A 24,698-nucleotide genomic window follows, 5' to 3' on the forward strand; every position below is an offset into this window, starting at 1 on the left:
GGGAGTTGAAGTCCACATATCTTAAAGTTGCTAAGGTTGAGAAACACTGCATTAATGGAATAACAATAGGAGGCTGGGGGATTGCTGGCTGGGGGATTCTGGGAGTTGAAGTCCACATATCTTAAAGTTGCTAAGGTTGAGAAACACTGCATTAATGGAATAACAATAGGAGGCTGGGGGATTGCTGGCTGGGGGATTCTGGGAGTTGAAGTCCACATATCTTAAAGTTGCTAAGGTTGAGAAACACTGCATTAATGGAATAACAATAGGAGGCTGACTCTAAGATTCTATTATTCACAGGCAATTCCTTATGTTTTATAGCTAAACCAGTTCTATTCCTAATCTCGTTTCATCAAGAGATAATGGGCTTCCTTTTGGGGGTGTCACACAAGGTCCTGGAGCTAAACTTGCACACCTGTTGTGGGACAGGAAAAATAACTCCAGACAGGCAAGTGCCTTCTGTCCAAGAGTGTCCCCAAGATGGCTGGCTGGGGAATTCTGGGAGTTGAAGTTCACACATCTTAAAAGTGGCTGAGGTTGAGAAACACTGATTTACAGCACGTCATGATGCGGGAATCCAGCTACATTCATGCAGTTAATGGAAGAAACTAACATGAAACAAGCTGGTTTAGCACAATACATGAACACTGTATTACTGATGGCACTTTAGAGCGCGTACAGAGTGATGAATCCCCCTTTGCTTCATGCCACGCAGCAAACTGCTGTTATTTCTAGCTATTTTTAAAAAAGGGACAAGGCAAAGAAGTGGAAAAAAACATAGATCCATTTTTCCACTCTGTAAAACACTTTTATTTTGCTTGACTTGTATGTTCTTGTGTAATACTATATACATCTATCTTTCTATACATCTTATTGAAACATCTTTTTTAAATACGTAACATTTTTTTTTAAGTTTTATGAAAAAGTCCTGTTTTCTGCACTGCTCCCTCCCCCCCCCATTTAAATAAACATTTAGGCTTTCATGTTTCAAAGCGGATTGGCCCCTAATAGAAAGTATAGGACTTCTTTTCCTTTAAAAAAATAGAAATTACCATTTTACACAACAAAACATTCAATGCAAACAGAAGCTGTTCTTCATCCTAAGTCTAAAAATTATTTTCTTGTCTGTACTTCAATGAGTGTGTGTATATGTGTGTGTCATGTACCTTTCCCCACTCCAATAGCCCTGCTGGCTGAGGACTATGGGACCTGAAGTCAACAGATCTGCAGGGCATCAGGTTGGGAAGGCCATGTAGAGTTTAATAAATGCACACTTATGGTACCATATCTGTTTCATTCAAACATAAAGCGTAAAAAACAAGCTGCGGTTGTATGGATTTCTCTGTTTGCACCAATATTCACAAGAATAAATACTGTATAGCAATTAACTTTTTTTCTCTTCATACACAGTGTGAGGGTTCTAGAGGTGATAAATGCACATCTAAGCTTTCATTTTTTAAAAAAATTATATAGATATATATATGTGTGTGTTTATGTAGAACTATATAGAAAGCATCACTTAGGAAGGAACAGCCCCTCATTGTATGGATTGGAAACTCACTTCATCTTTTTAAACTCCCGAAAATCTGTTCTGGTGGACACCCTTGCTCTCGGCCCACCACGTTTTCTTTCTCTGCAACCTATTTTTCTGATCCATAGTGAGTCATGGGCTAGAAACAGACATCGTTTTTGTTTTTCTAGAATCTGAGAATCCAGAAAATTTATTCCAGGAACCATGTTCCACAAATATACGAGTGTGCAAGGAGGTGTTGAGTTTCACACTCATTAGTTTTCTCTGCCACTCTCACCATTTTATTGCTCAGAATCAAACTCCAGAGTTTGGATTATTAACAACTAAAAAAAGGGATACCTATTCTACAAATCTGTGCTCATTTTAAACTATTTTGGTTGTCATGGTTTTCTGTAGTCAAGCTCAGGAACTATAATTAAATTAGGGGGCTTGAGTTTTTTTTTTTTTTTTTTTTAAGAGATGCATCCCCAAATCATAGTGCTTCTATTTGCTGGGGTGAAGGAATGATTATTAAACCACTAACTCTCTTACACCAAAGTTGGAAAATCTGCCCCTATCTCTGCCTATTGTTGATATTCCCTAGAATACATAACGTCTGTTTCTGGTTAATGTTTGTATGTTGGTTGGGAAAGTTTAATCCATAGGCCAGTATGCTGAGACCAACTGTCACAAAGCAGAAAAAAATGAAAAATGCCCCTGGATTTCAACCCCATGGAAGCTCACATCTCACAATACGATAGAGAGGTAATGTTTATATGCTGGTACAGAACCAAGCAGGTGCCAGCTAATCAGAGAATAGCCTTAAAAATTATAACTGTGGGCGTTTTGAAGTCAAGGGAAAAGTGCATAAATTTATTAAAAATAAGAATCCCATTAGAGGGCTGATAGGGACCCTAAGATATACAGTTTGTTGCCAGCATAACACAAACAATGATTTTTAAGGAAAAAAACCAGTGAATGTTAGATTGTTTTATATTTATGTCATAGGAGATTGTCCAGTATAACTTCTGGCTATGGTTCTGTTACTGTTCTTTGCTTTAAAAAAACTAAAGCTACGATTTGACCCAAGAACAGATGACAAAAAGTGCATTTTGCAAAAGGTAGGAAAGTCAAGCCTGCAACGCCAAGAGGTCAAGCCATAATGAATCAGGAATCTGTCCTGCTTGTGACCTAAAGCACTTCCTGTTTCTCTAAAGTGGAGCAAATGAGCAACCAGTGATGTGCATGTCTGTTCCAGGTAAGGGTATTCATGTCCACCACCTACGCCAGTGTTTTTCAAACTTGGCAAGCTTAAGAGGTATGACTTCATTTCCCAGAATTCCCCAGCCAGTATGCTGGCTGGGGAATTCTGGGAGTTGAAGTCCATACATCTTCAAGTGGGTAAGGTTGAGAAACACTGACCTACACGAAGAAAGGACCGTGTTGGATTTCTTCTCCTAACCCACCCCAAGAATGCTGCAGAGCCCCCGCCATTATGGCCTTCAAGAAATCATTCACCATGTTGTCCCAACCCACAGAAATACAAATGCTTATTCACATCCTGTGTATCAAAGGTTCCTAGCATTTAGCTCATCTGACAAAAAAGAAGAGCCAGTGAAATTATTCCTGGTTTTGTTGAAAGGGACAACCCTGCATTGTCTGGGGGGCAGCACTGAATTCTCCAAAGATCAGATCTATGCTACAGTTGGAGGTTAAAAATAAAAAGAGAATTTGGAATCAAGGGAAAACAGAACTGATCTCAGCTGATGACCCACAGGGCTGGGGGGAACTGGAGGATTTTCTGGAATGAACACCCGGTCCTCCCATTCTCCAGCATCCAGGCAATGCAACGATGACATGAAGGTTTGCCTTGCTGAAGGTGGCTGATGGTCCACCCAGCATGTTCCTTCAGAGGGCTGAGAGTTGGGGGAAAGATAGACACCACTTTTTCCTTGCCCCCAAGGTGGAAAGGCATTGCTTAAGGCAGTGTTGTCCAAACTTGGCCACTTTAAGATGAGTGGACTTCAACTCCCAGAATTCCCCAGCCAGCATGGCTGGCTGGGGAATTCTGGGAGTTGAAGTCCACTCATCTTAAAGTGGCCAAGTTTGGACAACACTGCCTTAAGGGATGGGGAACTGATGGCCCTCCATAAACTGCAAAGCTACCGCTGCCAGAATCTCCAGCCAACTGGGTCAATGGGGTACTGGGACTTCTAGTTTAGCAGCATCTGAAAGGCTACAGGTTTCCCACCAGTTTGAAGAAACTGGGTGTGCCATTTAAGCCAAATGGTGGCATTGGGGGTGCCACTGAGGGTGAACAGAAGAAAAGTGACCACCCTGAAAATGTGAGCCACCAGCTGGGGCTTTCTGTCTGGTTGATTCTATTGCACGGGCCCAAAGGAAGGGCCTCTACATTTAGCTGCAGGTCTGCTCATCGTCCATGGGGTGAACTGACACCAAGTGGGCTCCCATAAACTCCTTTGAATGGGCTTCTGCTCTTGAATGAAACATGGGAAGCATTCTTGAGCCCCAAAGGGTTATTTATGGGGAAAGATGTATCAGCAACCTTGGCAGACAAGGAGTGGTTGCTTTAGAACAGTGTTTTTCAAACTTGGCAAGTTTAAGATGGGTGGACTTCAATTCCCAGAATTCCCCAGCCAGCCATGCTGACTGGGGAATTCTGGGAGTTGAAGTCCACCCATCTTAAACTTGCCAAGTTTGAAAAACACTGCTTTAGAAGCAATTGGATCATTTGTCATCTAACTTGGCAGCCAGATATGGTTGGACTCCAACACCCATCCTCTCCAGCCAGGCCAATCACTGGGGATAATGGGAGCCACAGTCCAACATCATGCAGAGGCCATGAGGTCTCCCGTGTTTTTCTTTAAACTGATGCTTTTCCAGTTACTTTGATAGCAGCAGTATTTCTTGATGAAAAATACATCCCGGCTCGCTTCCTTTTTTCTTAGAGGGTCCAGCCCCCCAGCTGCCCCAGAGAATCAGAAATACAATTAAATTAAAAGTCTTCCTCTCCCCACATACCTTCTCCCCCCACCTCTGTCCCATTATCTGACAGGATTGCAATCCCTGTGTGTGCATGGGTGTGTGTTTATGTGTGTCTTTCCCCACAGGTTTCCATCCTCATGTTGAACAAGTCCACGTCTGGTTTTCCTTCTGTACGTCCAGCGTTCTATCATGTGAACCCTGCCAGGGCAAAGCACAAGCCAGGAAAAATATACATATTTATCAACAGGGCCTAAAGCGGTGCTTTTGGTTAGGCATCAGCTGGCTGTAAGTCTCGTGAGTTTGGGTGGATGTATTCACATGCCAGGGCAAAAAGAGGTGTTCTGCTGGAACATGCTTGTGATGAAAGGATAGGAATGCAAAAGCGTTACTTAACGCAGTCTCTTCTCTACCAAATGGCATTTCACATTCATTTCACCAGTGTGCCCAAAGTCAGCTTTCGGAGGGGCCCTTAAAAAGGTGCAATTACATTCAACAGCGACTGCAGATCACCGCAGATCAACTGCAAGAGGTCGAGGAGGAGGAGGAGGAGGAAGAGGAAACCCAGCCCCACAAGGTCTTGTGGTTGATCCTTGATTTAAAATGAACTACGTGGGTTAGTTAACGCTGCTTCCCCATTCTGGAAGCCGCAAATGTTTTGGTCTGTCAATTCTGCTTTAGCTCTCCTGAGGGTTGCTGTAATGGAGCTCCGAGTTGAAAACTTCTTTGTAAAGAGGAGGGAAATTCTTGGCCGTCTCCGGATGGACAAGACGGAAGAGCTCCAGTTTATCTAAGTGAAGGCTGCAGATTGTCTTCATCAAGGGGAGCTTGGCAACCATCTGTGGGAAAAGTAGATGGGTTAGAGCAGGGACCTCGGAGCCCGTTAACTGGGGGAAAAAACAACAACTCTGGAACTCTTGATTAAGAGGCAAAGCTCTCATGATAGAAAATCAGCTGGTCTGAAAATTTCCCCCTCCCCTTAATCTCATGAAACCCCATCAAGTTCTCACCAAACCCCAGAATACAGTTCAAAAAATTTGGGGTTAGAGAGCAGGGCTCAAAGTGAGTCCTAACAATTATGAAGAAGCAGAGGGAGGAGACTGAATGTCTACAGTTGCTTATACCAAATAAAGAAAAGAAAAAATAAAGCACTCTCTGTAAATTCCCTCTCTTACAATTGTATGCTGAAAAATGACTAAGGAAACACCCCAACCTTTAAAGGTTTAATTAAAACAGATGGCCTTTTCTTTGTATGCCAGTCAATGGCATCTGTCTTCAAGGGCCCTGCAGGGAGGGTCAAAAAAGTCAAGATGGCAGCCGAAACCATGTAATCAAAGCCATATAATGTGTCAACCCAGATAAAAAGGGGCAAGGCTTTGATTGTATGGCCGTGCCTGCCATACTGGATTATTTGATCCTCCCTGCGAACACCCTGTCTGCCTCTAAGGATACTCCATCCATTCCACCCATCCCTCTTTCCCCTGGCTCAAGAGTAGGTCAACATTCGGCCTGCTCAAACCAAACAGGGTGGTTCTGCGCTCCCCCCATTTAATTTCTTTTCTCATCAATATTTATTGAATGTTTGGAAACCTTGGAATTGGCCCTGAAGGGTGCCAATATGTTTCTCTTGTGTGTTAGTCTGTCTCTCTCCCATTTGTCCCAAATGTCATATTTACCTTGGAAAGCCTGTCTTCATTGGCATTTTTCTTTTGAATCTCGTGCTGGAGAGCCATGTAGACCTTATCCTGGAGTTTTTGTACCTTTTTGGACTCAGAGAGCCAAGGCCGATCTGAGAAAGGACAGCACATTTTAGCGTTGCTTAGAATTGCGAAAAAACAGCTGCTTTCTATTATTTTCAATCGCAACAGCTATTCTGTAGAAAGCGTGGGCATGAATGTGGTGAGGTTCATAAATGGCACTAAGACATAATGTGATTTGTTTATTTTAGATCCAGCGTTAACCCAGTGTGTCTTGTAAAACATGATTTATGGCTTATTGTGATGCGGAAACCCAACCATTGTAGCTTAATTCAGGAAAGAAAAACACAGTTAAAGCCAACGTTTAAGCCCAGATTCTGTGTGGATGTATGTGTAAAAGAGAGTGAGTGTACAAATGTGAACAGATGTTGCAGAGGAAGTCAATGAGGCAGAACGTGTATTAATCCCTCTGAATAACTTTACCCAACCTGATGTCTTTCACATGAACTGGAATTACAATTGTTGGTCCTAACAAATCTTGAAGGACCTAGTTGGAAAGGTCTGCCAGAGAAGTGGACCATATATAGCCAATCTTTAGATCCAATAAACTCTGTTACCCGTTTCATCCCTGTTAAAACTTTCTTTGCTGCAAACTCCACCACTGGTGTCAAGAACAACGCCCCTCAGAGCAATCCTTGACAATATCCATGTGAAAAGGATTTTTAGAAGAACATTCTCACTCCCTGAGACCTTCAAGAGCCACTTCTAGTGAAGAGTAGCCAATTGTAGGCAAGATGGATTCGGAAGGCAACTTTCTATGCTTGTGACTGGAATCCTACAGCAGGAGTGGGCAATAACTGGTCTTCACAATAAACCTCTAGAACAGTGTTTATCAACCTTAGCAATTTTAAGATGAGTGGACTTCAACTCCCAGAATGCTGGCTAGGGAATTCTGGGAGTTGTAGTCCACTCGTCTTAAAGTTGCCAAGGTTGAGAAACACTACTCTAGAATAAGCAACCTGGTACAGTGGTACCTCGGGATACGAACTTAATCCGTTCCGTGACTCTGGGCGTATCCCGAGTTGGTCGTAACCCGAAGGAAATTTCCCCATAGGGTTCAATGTAAATCCGGTTAATCCGTTCCGCCCTCTGAATTTGGTCGCACCCCGAGGCAAATTTCCCCATAGGGTTCAATGTAAATCCGGTTAATCCGTTCCGCCCTCCGCCCGAATTTGGTCGCAACCCGAGGCAATTTCCCATAAGGTTCAATGTAATTACCGTTAATCCGTTCTGGCGTCCACGGACCACACGGAAAGCGGCCGGGCGCGGCGTGGTGCGGCGCGAAAATGGCCGGGTGCAGCGTGGCGCGGCGTGAAAACGGCGCGGCGCGGCGCGAAAACGGCCCGGCGCGGCGCAGCCCGGCGCGAAAACGGCCCGGCGCGGCGCAGCCCGGCGCGAAAACGGCCCGGCGCGGCGCAGCCCGGCGCGAAAACGGCCCAGCGCGGCGCGAAAACGGCCGCGGACCACGCGGCAGGGCCGGAAAAACAGCCGCGGACCACGTGGCACGGGCGGAAAAATGGCCGCGGACCACGTGGCACGGGCAGAAAATGGCCGCGGACCACGTGGCATGGGCGGAAAATGGCTCGTACCCCGAGGCGGAGTTCGCAAACCGAGGTAAAATTTTGGGGCCAGAGCTGGTCGTAACCCGAAAAATTCGCAAGCAGAGGCGTTCGTATCCCGAGGTATCACTGTACTTTGGGCTTCAACTCCCACAATCCTTTACTATTGACCAGGTGATTGGAACTGATGAGAATTGGTCCCAGACGTGTAAAGTGCCAGGCTGTCTACCCGTAGAGTGGACAATGCTGGGTCAGCCATACGTGCTGCCATCACCCAGTAATCAGCTGTTACCACTGGCTAACAGGAACAGAACGTTGACTCTGCTAGATAAACCAATTGCTAATTCATTTTGGATACTGACAACAAGTGTAAATCCAGTCCGTCTTCCCCTTGTGGGTGCTGTTGATCACATACCTGGTGTGAACAGGACAACAGCAGTGAAGAGAGCTACCTCTTCATCGGAGAGTTGTAGTCGGCAAAGATTCTTCCCCAGCTCAAAGATGGAACTGATAAGATCATCACAACCTAAGGGAACAAGCAGCCATTTAGTTGGCATTTGAACATGAAGTTGGCTAATGTCATACTTTCAAATCAACGCGTGCACGGACACATAACAGTTCTGCAAACATTGCGATGCAGTTTGCCAGTAATTGTTTTAAAAGGTGGAGAAGTATGTTTCCATATACTCTAGATTTAATACTACGTTAAAGAATTTGAGCTAGTATTACTGTACTATACCATCTGGATCTTTTTCCTTTTTTCAAGTTTACATACATACTGTATTACCACTGTTACATTATTATTTTTGTTTGTTAAAATAATTTATTTGTTAAATTTCACAATCATCCATAAAATTATATAAAAATAATACTTTTAGAAATATGTCAGGGGAAAAACATTCCTTAAAAAAATCTACAAACATGTATTAAAGTAGAGGAAGTTGTTTGGAAAAACAATGTTCCTTAGACAAAACTGAGAACTTTAAAAAAACTTGTCAAGTTTGACAAAACCAAAAGGAGAAATGGAGAAACCAAACATCTTGTATTTGCGGAACTGAGAAACCAAAATGGACAGATTTGGCTATTTGTGAAGGAAGTGGCATGTGACCTCAAGCAACTTTTGGATACTGCTATAATAATGCTGCTCACAAAATCAGATGTCTAAACTCATCCCTTCACACCCTGTGACTTGGGTAAGTTTAAGGCCTCAAGAGCTGAGAATTCAGAGAGGCCTTCTCCTAGTGAACATTTTTTGTGTGTGTGTGTGCACGTGCCTTTGAGTCAGTCTTGACTCCTGGCAATTGCCTGGACAAGTCCCTGCAGTTTTCTTGACACGGGTTTTCGGAAGTGGTTTGCCATTGCCTACTTCCTAGGGCTGAGAGAGAGTGACTGCCCCAAAGTCACCCAGCTGGTCTCGTGCCTAAGGCAGGACAAGAACTCAGGGTCTCCCGGTTTCTAACCTGGTGCCTTCACCACTAGACCCAACTGGCTCTTTTTAGCGAGCATTGCCTGCCCCAATCTAGGCACAAAATCTATCTATACTATTGTAAACCAGCCGACTGCCAGGCTCTTATACAAGGTACCTCTTCCATTTTTCCTTTTTAAATTGACTACTCAGAAAAAGCAGCCAGGAGATTTACAAATGAAAGATGACAACATCAGGATTCCCCATAAAACCCTACGCGCAACATAAATGCCTCATCTGGAGGTATCTGCCTTGGATCAAAAGCCCATGTACAGATGGCAGGACAGGTGAGAGGAGCCGCCACCTGGGTTTAGGTTATTTCCTTGAAGAAAGTGGAAGAGAGACTTACTCATCCACCACAGGCTTATTTGTCCAGCTTTCTTTTTCCACAGCAGAACTATGGAAAACCCCCATGAAAACATCTGCTCGGTCACGTTCCCTTGCCAAGAGTTTTCAGAGGCAGCCTGTTACTCACAATGGAGCTCGTAATGTACCCACCGACAGACTTATTCTCCCCACAGATAGCAATACTTCTTTCAAAACCATGGGGGACCATCAGTACATCTTGGGATAGGGAGTTGCAATGCAAGGGGGGGGGGGTCTTTTCCTGTCCTGTATCTCCCGACATTCACCTTCATTAAAAGCTTCCGCTGGGTTTTATTGTCTTGAGAAGGGGAGAAAAACTTCTCCCTATTCACTTCCTCAGTACATAATTTTGCCTCCCTCTGCCCTTGCCTTGATGCATAATTTTACTGGGCCCAATTTACTTGCCTATTCTCTTCACTAAACCCCCCGAAATGTTGCAAAATATCTTCCAATTGCCCCAGCCCCATACTAAAGTTAGTTTGGTTGCTTCTCTTCCACCCCCAGTCCAACTCTGTTACAGGTGTGTGTATGTGCTGAAACATGGATGCACACACATACAGTGAGAAACAGCACACACAGTGGCAATCAGAAAGCTACACAGGTCTGCATTCACAGAATATGTTTAACCTGATTATTGAATCGAACCATAAACCAGTCAAAGACGGCAGGTTTGCACAATGTGCTAAGCTAACTATGGTTAACCTTAGCCAAGCTTAACATGTTCTGCAAATGCAGCCACTGGACCTTTAATGTGGGTGTCTGCAGGGGGGGTGGGTCAAAAACATCAATATGGCAGCCGTGACTGTACAATCAAGGCTGAACCGCCTTTTACGTGCATCACAACGTTGCACAGCTGCCATATTGACTATTCTCATGCCTCCTGTGGGCACACTGTGGCAAAGTGTGTTGTGTGAGTATAGCCAATACATTCTAAGTATGATTACCCTGCAGATTTGTATAAACATGATGAATACATCAGCAGTTTCACGTCTTTCCCTTTTTCTCCTCAAATTTCCACACCTCTTGATGGTAAACCTAATTCCTCCCATTTTAGCCACAAAGAGATCAGGATCACAATACATGATGGATCAAGAGGCCACCAACCCAGAATGTCTACATGGGGCTGTCCTTGAAGAGTATCCAGAAGCTTCAACTGGTTCAGAATAAGCAGCGCAGGCAGTTGTGTGTGCCCCCAGAACAGCACATGTCACACCTCTGCTCTGCAAGCTGCACTGGCTGCCAGTTTGCTTCCGGGTCCAGTTCAAGGTCCTGGTTTAACCTTTAAAGCTGTTCGTGGCATGGGACAAGGTATCTGAGGGACTGCCTTGCCCTGATTGCATCAGCCCGCCCAATTTGATCTGGCAGAGAAGGCATGCTGTGGGTACCATCTGCGAGGGACCTACATTTGATGGGTCCCAGGAAGCCCTTCTCTGCTGTGGCACCTGCCCTATGAAACATTCTCCCCCCCAAAGTCAGGTTAGCTCCATCCCCATTACTGTTTCAGAAGTCCCTCAAGACCTGGCTATGTCACCAAGCTTGGGGGGTCCCAGGGGACAGGTGACATTCTAAGATGGCTCCCTTATTGTGGTTGATAAACTCACTCTCTCTGTGCTTTGGGGTTTGTATATTTTAACTTTTAATATTTTAATTTTTAATAATGATTGTTTCTATCTTTATAATTATTGCTTTTATATTGTTGTTTTATTTGATTGTTGTACGTGAGTCACTTCTTGTGAGATGGGTGGCCATATAAATTTAATAAAATAAATAAACAAACAAACAAATAAATGTCTCATTTGCATCTTCAGAAGGGCCCCCCCTCTGCTTTCTTACCGAGTGACTTAAACATCAGCATCCCGCCATACTTCCCTGCAAAAAGCACGGTGTTGTTCAGCGGGTTGAAGGCCCGTGTCATTCGGATGAGGAGAATCTCTAAACAACCTGATGAAGACCAAGAGTAGCAAAAGGAGGAGAAGGAAGGGGAAGGGGAAGGGGAAGGGGAAGGGGAAGGGGAAGGGGAAGGGGAAGGGGAAGGGGAAGGGGAAGGGGAAGGGGAAGGGGAAGGGGAGATGTTTCCATAGTTCCAAGAACAACGGTAAGGAAAAAGGAAGATGGGGAGAAGTGGAGAAAAGGAAATCCATCCACCAAGCCCGCATTTAAAATTCCGTATTATTAATTGGTAATGTTGATACATGTAATTAAAAATGTGGAAGGTGAAGAATTGAAGCCAGAAGAAAGGAGAGGGCGGAGCAGAAGGAGATAGAGCCAAAAAATGGGAGAAAAGGAAAAGGAGGAGGTTAGAGGTATGTTGGACTATTGGTTATCTCAAGCTATAAAGTTGCCAGCAGTAAGTGGCGTGGGGCAAAGGTGTCTCCCCTCTTTCCTTGACAATTTGGACCCCCTGCCCACCCAGTAATGAGATGCTCCCAAAGTTTTAACAGAAATGCCTGTCATGACTGCACTGATTTGCCACATCACTTGTCCCGTTGGAGAAGAAACAGAGCAGAAGCTTCCTTCTGCAAGTGACTTGATCTACTTCTCCCCCTCCCCAAAGGGCAGGGCTTCTCTCACATGGGCATTACCACCATCACAACTTTTTTGGCCCCCTTTGTGGATGCCCATTTACACTCTATCCCCAGCTTCTTTCAGTTCTTGAACAACATCTAAACACTTTGCCCCCGACTCCCTTACCTGCTTTGAGAAGAATGATTTGGTCATTCTGGCACAGCTCCATGAAGCCATCAATGCGCTTGGCGAACTCCACGATGTACTGGATGGCGTTGGAGATCTGGACAGCGCATTCTTGCCACATCATCTCGCAGTTCTGCAGAGCAACGGATGGGGAAAGGTGTCCATCAACATGAACAGTCTTGAACATTTGATGATACGCAAGTGATTATATGCACACGGTCCTCATGCACACAGTCCTTCCTGGCCCCAGGGCTGAGATGGGCGGCTTACCATTGGTGGAGGACATGTCCAGCAGAGCCTCCATCCTGGGGCCAGCCTAGCGTTGGGGCAGGCTGTGGCTGGATCAAAGAGATCTAGTGGTGGTTTCCATTAGAAAATGGGACGAGGCAGAAGCATGCATGCGGGGCATCAAAAAAGTCAAGGAGATGGCCATGACCACATGATTGAAGCCCTGTCCTTTGCCTCTGCGTGTGATGCATACAAAAGGGGGAGGGCTTCCATTGCACAGCTGTGACTACCATCTTGACTTTTTTGGCCACCCCCCAAGGATGCCTCTGGAATAAGTCCTCCTCTATGGAAGCATCCTGAATTGCAAGGAGGAGCCTGAGAGAGGTTGGTGACCCGCACCCCTCCAACTGGCTGGCTGAAGGACTGCCCACCTCCTTTCTGGCTACAGGGCTCTATGCCTCCATGGCTTTTTTGGTGGCTGAGTAGTGTTTCCCAACCTTGGCCATTCCCAGGTCTGTGGACTTCAAATCCCAGAATTCCACAGCCAGCATGGCTCCTGATGAGAATTCTGGGAGTTGAAGTCCACATTCCTGGAAATCGCCAAGGTTGGGGAACACTGTAGCATCTCCTTAGCTATTGAGGTCTTTTTTTTTTTTTTTGGCCTGGGGAATGTTGACCTTGTGAAAGACCTTCCGATTTGTAGCAAAAAAAATAAAAAAAAAATAACCTAATTGTCCTAGCTTTGGCTCTCTAGTTGTGTCTTTCCAGTCTCTTCTGCTTGTAATAATGTTGCTGTTGTTGCTTCTCTTAACGACCATATCTATCATCCAGAGAGGCAGCAGTACCATGCTTTCCTTGAGGATGATAGAAAAGCACATTGTTTGGGGGGAGCAGGAGGAAGAACTCACAGTCACACACTCTCTTGTGTCTCCCAAACAGTTGTTACAATGGCAGCTAAATAGAACCTCCGTATGTAGAAGTAGTATACCTTGTTATGACAAACCACCAGGTATGTCTTCTTCAACCTGCCCAGTCTTGTGACACTTCTGCTGGGAACTCCACCAGCAACTCAGGTTAAGATGGATTCCCAACCCAACCTCGTAGGGGACACTTACTGTGTTCTGCATGGTCCTTATCTCCTCCTGAGAGTAGAGTGCCCAGGCAAATCGCTGCAGCTCCTCGCTGGTGTACTGCAACGTCTCAAGGTGTGACTTCACCACATTCTGGGCTAGGCGCTCTGGCAATGCAACATGCAAAGAGTCTTAAAAATATTGCTCTGTCCCCTAACTGTAAAATGATTTGGCAGATCTGATCTTCTAAAAAGGGTCATGCATAACTCATAGTATTGTTAGGCTGTTGTCTGAAAAAAAAACTTTGCAACGGTATGAGCAACTCAACAGGAGAGCCAATGATTTGGAGAGGGGTGGCTCTTTTGCTTCGGATGGGTTCAAGTGGAGGCTGGAGAGCCACCTGTACAGGGTTGCTTTCTTGCATTCCTGCGTTGAGAAGGGAATTTAGACTGAAGATCCAAAATGCTCCTTCCAATTCTATGATCCTATAGCCGTGGAAGGACAGGAGGAAATGCCCTACGGCTGCTGAAAAGCATGTTACCTTCCACATCATCCAGTCAGAGAAACTGCAAGATTGAGCTCTGCAGTGCCACCATTGCTGATGGTCGTGGCAGATACTGCAGGCTTCAAAGGAGCAGAATCAGGGGACTTTCGGAGCCAATGAGCTCATTCAAGAAGGTGGGGTGGGGGCTGCACTATTAATTTATGGAACCATTGGCCGGGTCGACTTCTCATCAGCTGTCCTCCCACTACATGTTGATTACTAGTTAACTCAACCACGGTTTACTCAACTGATTCATTTTTCTGGGTTCCTGCAACCCACTAAAGTGAACTCCACAACAGGCAGGGTTTGCACAACTCCGGAGGCTAAATGCGACTGGCTATTTTAGGGGTCAGTGTGTGGTGCGAACACAGCCATTGTGTCTAAGAAGTTTCTCTCCCAACACATGATGCTTTTCCCAGTTGTAAAATCCTCACTGCTTAGGCTACTGAACTCTCTCCAAAAATGGGTTAGCAATGGGCATGTCGGATCTTGTTTCTTTGCGTGCATGCATGCAAACATGCATGCATGCATGCATGCATTCTTTGTTTTGGGTTTTTTTTATGAATGGGTTTATCTGAGTACCTCAGCCAACCCAAAAGAAGTATCCTAGAACTGAACATGAAATAAATATTAACCTTCCAAATTTGCCCCAATGTCCGATTTTGCTATACCAAAATTAGCATGCACAGTTCTGAGTCAGAAAACAACATTTTACTAGGTTTCAACTTCAGCATCTATATAACCCAACTTAATATGTACTGTCATAAACTCAGAACCCCCAAAATTTGGCACCTTTGCATGCCAGCTATCAAATATGGGGAAGCCAGAGAAGGTGGGGGGGAGAGATGGGGGTCAGGAATGATCCCACTAACGACTGTATGATAACTGTTGAGTACAGTCAAATGCTGAAATCAAAAGATGAGCTGATGTTAAACACCAAAGCAAGATAAATGGATTAGGTAAAGATCAAGGAGAACATAAGGTCAGTGTATTAAAATGATCTACTCTGATTGGCATCTTCTCCAGGATATTTCACAAGTGTCCTTCCCATCAGCTGTAGCCAGCCTAAGATCTCAGGGATTAAATTCAAGATCTTTGCTCCCAAGGCATTTGTTCTACCTCTTAAATCAGGCATCGACCACCTTTTGGAGGTGGTGCACTGGCCTCCTCAGACTCAGAGGTAGTGGGGCTCGATCCAGTAGATTTGGTAAGCGATCAACCGCTGATGCAGCCAGCAATCAGCTGCGGCAGGTAGGAGAGAGTTGGCCAACAAGATTCTGAAAGATCACCCCAAGGACACATTGGAAACTCCAAAGAGCTTAGCAAAGAGGCCAGTTTTAAAAGGATTTAGAGCTGACTTTAGGGAAGCCATTAAGGAGGGACTTGAACAAGAGATCACACAGTCAAGAGCAGTGTTTCTCAAACTTGGCAACTTTAAGATGTGTGGATTTCAACTCCCAGAATTCCCCAGCCAGCATAGCGGATATATATATGTATACATACATACATACATACATACATTAGCATAGCATAGCATAGCATAGCATAGCATAGCATAGCATAGCATAGCATAGCATAGCATAGCATAGCATAGGTGGCTGGGGAATTCTGGGAGTTGAAGTCCACACATCTTAAAGTTGCCAAGTTTGAGAAACACTGGTCCAGAGATAGAAGCAAGCGTGAGAAAGAAAGTTAAAATAACCCCGCTTGATTACGTTTGGTATAAGATGGGACAGGGAGGAATTTGGATGGCTTTCAAGATTAATAACAGAAACTAATCTAATAAGATACAACAATGAAATAGCATTCTGGAATCCCAGCTTGTCTTGTTTCTTGACCTGGCCTATCTGAAAGGTCTGACATGCATGCCACGCACCTAAAAAACAGGCAGAGCTTCCATAGCACCATCAATGGCCATCATCTTAACTGTTTTGACCATTCCCTACAGATACCCCCAGCCTTAATCGAGCCACACTTGCAACCAGCCTATATTACAACAGCCACCAGCAGCTGGCCTCTTCGTTGGAAGAACCACCAGCACCAACCTGTGATGGAATGGTATGGTGAAGGCCGCACTCGGGGAGATAAGCATTTCCTTAGCCCCCAGAATGAGCGTGGGAAGGTGAAGAGGATGAGACTGGCACCACCCGAAGGAATTTGCAGTGTTTGCTTGCTGGCTTGGGAAGTTTAGATTCAGTCTGGCGAGATTCTGTCTTGTAGGTGGAAGCTAATAAATGCAATAGAACTGTAACTGTTCTGTCTCGTGGAGTTCTTTGGGCTGAACCTGACACAACCTCGGCTCTGCGCTCCTGCATTTGTGATTCCTGTTTGCATCCTGAACCTCAGCAATTTTACCCTGGACCAGCCGATTAACCTTTTGGGCACCTGGACTATAATTATCTATGCTCCGTTTTGGGTTTGGACAGTATACTCACAGGCAAGGCCAGAGTCTCTTGTAGATGTTGCTGGAGCGTGCATGTATGTGCACTCACCAGCTCTCTGCCTGCTGTGTGTAATTGCTTGCTACGCTCTAGTAAACTACTTGCAATCAGTATATACGCACTCAGCCAAAAGCAGGACAACCCAGGGATGACATTTCAAACTTTGGAGACCCGGCCATAGTAAGCAGGATAATGAAGCCACATGGTTAGGTTAGGAAATATTCTGTGGTGGTTTTCTTTGTTTTTAAACGGTTTGCTCTATTAGATGGCAGACACGATGGTTTTGACATATCTCCTGCCTCAAAATGCAAGGAAATTGGACCACTGACTTTTAGCAAATATAGTCAGAGAAGACTCTGGGGGCTGCAAAAAAGAGGATGGGGCTGTTTCCAGCTCTGGGGCTACAGATTGCTTACTCCTGCTTAAATTGTTCAAGGGCCAAAGGAACAACCAGGACTAGAAGCCTGAACAAACACAGAGAGGGCAATCTGTGCTGATACAATTCGGGCAAAGTTGGCAGCTTCTGTAATGATTAGCCATGACTTTGTCGCTCCTCCTATGGGCTGGAAGAGATTCGGTTGCCACAAGCAACGTATGATACTAACCCATTTCCATCACCGAAACGTCTGAGGTCAATGAGTTGCTTTCAAGGGGGCCGTGAGGAAAGAGGCTCGGTTCCAGCATGAGATCGTAGATGGACTCCTGTTTAATGAACTTGGTGTCGCTGATGTCAATGCTGGACTGGTCGGGCGACGGCTGCGCTGACGTCAGGAGATCCAAGTTGTAGTAGCTGCTGTTCCCGTCCGGGCTTAAGGGGAAGTCAAACAGGAAGCTGTCCGACAACATGGAGATGTCATCGAGGTCAGAGAGTCCGCTGCTCACGCTGGTGGTGTAGACCCTTGACAAGGTCTCTGGGTCATCCTTGGTACCCCCACTTTGCTCTTGGCTTTGCTGGTGTTTCTGGACCTCGGCATACAGGCTGTCCCGCTGCTTCTTGGACATGCGGCCAAACTTTACTGCTGCAACCCAGTCGGGGTAAAGCAGAGAAAGCAAAACAAAGCGTGAGGACGAACACAGTCAGTCCCTCCTGAGGAGCTAGAAGGACCATTCGCCTCCCACGTCAACTGTGTTGGCAGCATTCAAGCCAGCAACCCTGATAGGCCATCTTGATCTTAGCTCAGCTCCTTTTCTGTCTCCAAGTTGCCAGCCCTGATTGGTTATCTTCTTCACAGCTCATCCTCCTTCTCTGCCCCATATAAACTGTCCTTTTTGTCTAGTTTTTATATATATTTCAAATTTAGTCACCGCCCATCTCACTCAAGAGCAACTCTCTTATTGTTAGACTATTAGAGTGATACAACAATCAAATATAAACTTACTTGGGAACTATGGAAATGTAATTTCTGTTTGCGCATTTATAGGTTTTCTCTAATGTGGTGCCCTCAAAATATGTGGACTACCTGTTCCACATTGGCTGAGGATGATGGGAGCGATAATCTAACAGATCTGGAGTGTAAAGTGGTGGGAAAGCAGCCTGGAAATTCAGAGGAAGTAATCTTTAATTGTAGGAATTTTAACCAGTATGTATTTAAACAGACATGTAAATATTACTGGGAAGATACGAGAAAAAATGGAAATTAAGGCGGAAATGGAAACAGAATGAAATGAAAAGGTACAGAATTGGGAGGTAGTCCTCTTTTTTAGGAGTAAGACTTCATTCAAGTCAAATCTTAAAAAGTTAACCATGTTTTTGTGGATTCTTGTGAGGTGCCTAGAGTTGTTATATCAGATAGGCAGCCATAGAAGTCCTGTAAATGAATAAGTAATGAATCGGATCGGGGGTTCTGGGGAGCAAGAAGACAGAATGAGTTTGGCATTTGGAACATTTTGGGTCTGCTGAAGATAAAGGAATGGGCAGAGATGCAGACGGCTGCAGACCTCACTCAGTGGGGGGGGTGTGTGTGTGAGAAAACCTGCAAGATGGCAGGCACAGTGTCTTCCAACTCCCCTAATTTCTGGCCAGTTCAAGATGAATCTGCAGCTGCAATATTCTCCTTTGGCCAGGGGCGGCACTGTGATACAGGGAAGCCAGAACTTCCTTCTGCTGCTGCCCACCCACTCCAGGATCTCGTTCCACAACGAGCAGCCGAGCCCCTAGATTAGCTTACAGCTGACATGCTTCACGGAGGAACCCGTGGCTTCCTGCATCCATGTTTAGGACCCTGTCCTCTGCCTCCCGGGCTCTGCCTCTCCTTTCATGGCCCGGAGCCATTCTGAAGTCCTTCCCCTGTCGGCTCAGCCGTTTTCCCTGCCCGGCTAAATCCAGGACTCACCGTCACGGGACATGCCCAGCGCCAGGCACTTCTGCAGACGGCAGTGCTGACACCGATTCCGGTTGGTCCTGTCGATGAGGCAGTTCCGCTGCCGTGAGCAAGAGTAGGCAGCGTTATTCTGTTGGCTTCTGCGGAAAAAGCCCTGCAGAAAAAGGACAATGCAAGGAGGAATATCAACTCTCGGGTTTCCAACACACAGCGTATTATGGAAGACGGCTGGTCGGCAACCGTGGCCATACAACACCAACCGCCCATTCAAAAGATCCTTCAAATGCACCACATCTCTGGGTGATGATGAAGGAGAAGCAGAGACTTGTTGAACAATTCAGTGTTGGACGATGACTGGCAGGGTCCAGGTTCGAGTTCCCAGCATAGACACAGAGACTATAGGTAATTTGAGCCAGTTCTTCAGCCTATCCTACTTTGCAGGGGGAGTGTTGTGGAGGTCAGGAGGAGTCTGGTAGCACCTTTTCCGACAACCGTAACACATTTTATTAAAAGGCATCAGCTGTTGTGAGCTTCAAGCTCACTTCATCAGATGCACAGAATGGCTAAACTGATGGAAGATTTAAACAGGGGGAGGGAAGTGGGGGGAAAGGGAGGGGATCCTAGTTTGGTTATGTAGATGCAGGTTTTTAGTCAGCCACAATGCTACCAGGCTTCTGATTTTTTGTCTGCACAGACCAGTATTATTCACACTTGGCAACTTTAAGATGTGTGGACTTCAACTCCCAGAATTCCCCAGCCAGCCATGCTGAAAGCATCTGAAAGCTGCCAAGGTTAAAAAACACTGCCATAGACTAATACGGTTCTCTTCCTACAATGTTGTGAAAATAAAATTAAAATATGAATATTTTGCCTTAAATTCCTGGAGCAAAGTTGGGATTTAAATCTGTGTATCACTCTTACCGTATCTCTCTACTAGAGTCGGCCTGACCACTTCGGCCATGCCTATCCCCTAATTTTGGGCTGGCTACCCCCTAATTTTGGGAGGTAAAGAGGGCTGAAACCTAGAGGTGTTGCTTTCCATGATCGGCCCAGCTCTCTGGAAAGCCCCCCCACCCCCCGTTGGAGGTTCATTTGTCTCAACATTAAGTGCCTGGAAGAACAAGTTGAAAACAGTGTTTCTGGAGGGTTTTGCGAGTCTGACTCCATGTCTTGCTTTGGAGTTTTAATGGATTTATAACATATTTTTCTTTAGCATGTTATGTTTTATTTCTTATTGTGAACTACCAAGAGTCTGTTTACTGCATGATTGCAGCCAGATGGAAACTGAGCAATAAAATAAATAATATTATACCACAACTGATACGGTTTTACCCTTGTCCTGCTCCTGGAATATTCTGCTAATATAATATTAATATAATAATAATATAGTGCTAATATTCTGCATCTGGCCTGGGGCGAGGAGGGGGATCATCAAGTGTGGGGCTGGCTAGTCCCTTAGTGGCCTGACGTTGCTGCCTTGAACCATTGGCCTCCTGGATTTTTTCCCTTTTATTTTTGTGAATGTGTATTGTTATAGGTTTTAATTGTATATTTATTTATTGTTTTAACATGTTGTGAGCTGCCCAGAGTCCCCCATTGGGGGGAGATGGGCAGGGGACAAATTTAATAAATAAATAAAATCAAATAAATAAATAAATAAATAAATAAATAAATAAAGGCTTAAAAGTGGCAGAAACATCACGTGCCATAGATGAACAGACACAGGACTTTTTACCAGTTATAACCTGAACATTTGAGGCAAATGGGCCTTTCACCTCTACCAATAGATAAGGGAATTTTCACTTTATCCCAACCCAATTCAGCAGGTATTAGGTTAGGACTGTGTGGGAATGTATTTATTTGATTGACACTGTATTCCATTTTCCTGTAAAGTATGTCTAGAATAGGCTAACCAGTTAACTTAAAACCATATAAATGAAACATAAGAAAAAAATTAAAAAGCATTCGAATACTGCAGCCAATTAATGCACAGAGCAGCAGAAGAAAGCAACTTCTCTGTCGAGGCTGAACTCCTATTTTAAAAAAAACCCAGAATGTACTCTTGTGGGTAGAAGATTAACTGTAAGAGGAGCTTAGACAAGCTTCTCTTAATAAGGGATTCCCAACTCTTCAGAACAGCTGAAGTGTGCACTCATTGTACTCAGGGCAGCATTACAGCCTCTTCCAGACAAGCTGGCCTTCAACCAGGGCGTTGCAGCCTTTCTGGTGCTGTGTGCCCCCTCTCTCAAACTGCCCCAAATCTCACATGCTTCCTAAATCTCACACGACTCAGGTCTTCCAAGATGTCACGTGAGAAACGAAACTCTCCTACAATCTCTTTTCAGCCTAAGATTCCCAAAGGTTCCAAAAATCTTGCATAAAATCTGACATGATTTAGGAATCTTGTGAGAGGTTGGCCATTAAAAAAATTATAATAACTTTCTCAGGTCATGGATTCTTTGGGGTATAATGGACACTGTCGCACCCACAGGTGCCAAGCTGCCAACCGCTGACTTAAGCGGTTAAGGCTTAATAATGCAATAACAGTTACTTTGAACTGTGCTGTTTTAACCAAGGAACATTTGCTCCCATAACTGCTACTAGCCAAGAACAGCATTCTATTTAATTGAAGTTTCTGAGTAATCTTCAAAGAAAGAGCCATATTTATGGACTACATTCCCAGATTTAATCTTTTCCGGTTTTCTTGCCACAACCGAATTCATTGCAAGATTTCTATTTCTAGGGGAAACGGCTGCAGTTTTCAGAAAAGCTTTCCTTTTTATATACAAATTTTTGGTCCAGCAAAGATGAGTTAAGCATAGGTTTTTTTTAATGAACAGAAACAAATCGAAGTCATCCAAATTAGGATGTAGAATTGTTATAACTCAGGCTTACATTTTATTTAATAGGTCAGCAAAATGTAAACATCTGGACAAACTGGGGGCCTGGAATATGTCACAAAAATGGGTACCCTGTTGCACATGGTATTTTGGAGATTACATGACCTTTAAATGCTTTGTAATTATTAATGAAGTCCTACTAAAAAGATTTTGGATAATAGTGAATCTGTTTCTATTACAATAGATGTAATATATCATCCTTTGCCAATCTGGTGTTCCAGGTGTACTAGATTTCAACTGCCATCATCCTCAACTGGCATAACAAGAGTTGTGGGAGTTACAATCAAATACTTTTAGAGGGCACCAGGTTGGGGAAAGCAGCAACACAACTGGTGTGGCTCCAAACTCTATGCATTGTCATACAACTGTCTGGATTCTCAACACAATCATAGACACGTTTGGCAGAGGTAGGTCAAACTATGCTCCACAGAACTTACTTGCAGAAGGAAAGTGTTTCTAGGACTTCAGTCAAGAGTGCATCCTTGGATTTATTTAAAGGAAGGGAGATTCCTTTAAGTCAAACTGATAGGCATATCCTTGGTAACTAAATAGACATATCCTTGGTGTTTTATTTATGTGGCAGAAGTTTGCCATTTCTTCTTCTGGAATATTTTTTAAATTTCTCAATCGATAACCCTGAGATTTCCTGGTGATCTCCCATCCAAATATTAACCAGGTCCAATTGGCTTAACTTTCTGAGATCATGAAAAGGCGGTTAAGTACAGACACTTAACTATGGGCTATATATATTTATATGTAAGTTTCACAGAAGTTAGTAAGTTGAATTTTTGAATCCACAAGCACAGTACTGCTCTGAGCGGGTTGCAGAATTGATAAGCCTTTGCTCACCCGAAGTGCTCCCGTGCTTCCAACTTACTTTGCATCCTTCACAGGTGATGACTCCATAGTGAATCCCTGAAGACTTGTCCCCGCATATCTTACAAGGGATAACTTCAATTTGTGCTGCGGGGGGAGAGAAGAATGAAAAGTCACATTTCATTTTCTGTATTAACCAATATTTTAAATGTAGAACACATTTGAAAAACAAAAAACCTTCTGCACACATTTACGCATTGAACATATATGTGTGCATTGCACATTGTCTGTGTGAGGGGATACACACAAAAATGATGGGGTTGCCAGTGCAGACCACCGTAGAGAGGACTATTCCCCAGATACACACATTTTAAGAAAGTATTGTGGGATGTATGTCACTGGGTGTGATTTTGTACATGTGTATGTGAGTGAGACTGAAAGAGAGAAGGAGAGAGAGAAGGAAGAGAGCAGATGAAAGAGAGAAATAACAGTGGGATCTCGAAGGAAATAACCACTGAAGGTTACCAACTGACCATTTTAGCTTGCTGTTGTGCCTTTAGCTTCTGCTGGATTGCAGAAATTAAAAATGATTTTTTTTAAAGGAGACACGTTTACAATTACCCCTAATAAAGGAAGCAACTGTTAATGGTCCAGCTACCACAGTATGTTGAAAAACTGGCAATCGTTCTTATTTACATCACATCATATTTAGTATCATTGGAATCCTCCCCAATGATTCAGATTTAAAGGGAGTGTAATACCATATAAGGCCAGGAGGGGGCAATCGGGTACTTTGAATAAACTATGTTATACTGTATTGCATACAGTGAAGGCAGGGAATGGGAACAATCTTGGCCAGTGAGATCTCCCAATCTCCCTCCTTGGCCAATCTGTCTTTGAGCCTGCCAAAATAGAAGAATAAAACAACCCCAAGGGGAGATTGCCCTATACAGGGCAATATGGGCTGAGCACAAAGCCCACATCAGTCACAGCACTGTGAAAAAGGGAAAACCATGAGCTTTTAAACAAGTTTATAGGAGAAAGTTGCATCAGCCTGTGGTAGCCAAAAATCAGAAGTCTGGTAGCACCTTTTCCAACGAACACATTTTTATTAACAGGTTTAATTTAAAAAATTATTTAAAAAATTTTTTATTAAATTTTTATTAATTTTTTAAAATGAAATTTGTTTGTTGGAAAAGGTGCTACCAGACTTCTTCTGATTAGAAAGTTGGATCATTTGTTTTTTATTCCCCACAGAGCTGCAGCTGAGAGTTTAAAATTCTGCCCCTGTTTTTAAAGTCCATTTCATTTTTGAGGACACATAAGACTATGAAGAAACATTTACAAATTAGTTCTGTGCCTGTTTGTAGGAGGCCCAGCCCATCATCAATTTTAGAACCAGATCTTATCTGACAACTCAATGTTATTATCAATTTCATAATCCCTTCTGCTGTGAAGGAAAACTCCAGTCTGAATTTTTCCCTGCTTGTACTACATAGTGTGCAGCTTCCTCCTAGCAAATTTATTTAGTTTATTTAGTTAGTTAAGTAGATTAGTAATCCAATCTGATTCATCTAATCTGTTCTTGGCTCAGATCCAGCTAATATTTTCTTATGTTTTTAGATGTAACCCAATGGAACTTCCATGGTTAGAGGCACTTTACCTCTGAATAACAGTTTATAGAGATAAGCATTATAGGAAGGTTACTGTCAGAATGCTAAACTAAAAGTTCTTGTTCTAACCTAGAAGAGCAGTTCCTATATCTTTACATTATTTTTTTGTAATGGTTCGTTCAAATGCTCTTCAATTTTTCAATCCATCCTCATTCTCTTGCTCAAAGTCATTTCAGCTTTTATTCTGGTGTCATTTCTCCCAATTTTCTTTTTACTTGGGGTTAATATTTGGGGTTTTTTTTTCCTGTAAATTCTCCTGTGATTTGAATTATTAGCATAGCATAATTCAATTTCTGTTTATGAGAATAAGATTAACTTGAATCAGACAAAAAACTCTTGCTAAGTCACTATTCC

At 43.9% G+C, this 24,698-nt stretch overlaps 1 protein-coding gene across 1 annotated transcript in view; it reads right to left on the reverse strand.

Annotated features, from left to right (window-relative positions):
• Positions 1–4,228: 4,228 nt before the first annotated feature.
• LOC103056720 (nuclear receptor ROR-beta-like) overlaps positions 4,229–24,698 on the reverse strand; it is a 48,018-nt gene continuing 27,548 nt past the window's right edge. Inside the window, exons 2-10 of the mRNA XM_088149470.1 lie at positions 22,733–22,818; positions 18,968–19,109; positions 17,240–17,653; positions 13,695–13,816; positions 12,352–12,484; positions 11,494–11,601; positions 8,245–8,355; positions 6,190–6,302; positions 4,229–5,352 (exon numbers count right to left, since the gene is read on the reverse strand). Coding sequence (XP_088005596.1) covers positions 5,191–5,352; positions 6,190–6,302; positions 8,245–8,355; positions 11,494–11,601; positions 12,352–12,484; positions 13,695–13,816; positions 17,240–17,653; positions 18,968–19,109; positions 22,733–22,818 — 1,391 coding nt within the window. The 3' untranslated portion in view covers positions 4,229–5,190. The remainder of the gene's footprint in view (positions 5,353–6,189; positions 6,303–8,244; positions 8,356–11,493; positions 11,602–12,351; positions 12,485–13,694; positions 13,817–17,239; positions 17,654–18,967; positions 19,110–22,732; positions 22,819–24,698) is intronic.

This window comes from Python bivittatus, unplaced genomic scaffold (genome assembly GCF_059951505.1).
Source record: "Python bivittatus isolate LINGU-HERP-01145 unplaced genomic scaffold, Pbiv_v1 ctg000580_np1212, whole genome shotgun sequence".
NCBI classification, from domain to species: domain Eukaryota; kingdom Metazoa; phylum Chordata; class Lepidosauria; order Squamata; family Pythonidae; genus Python; species Python bivittatus.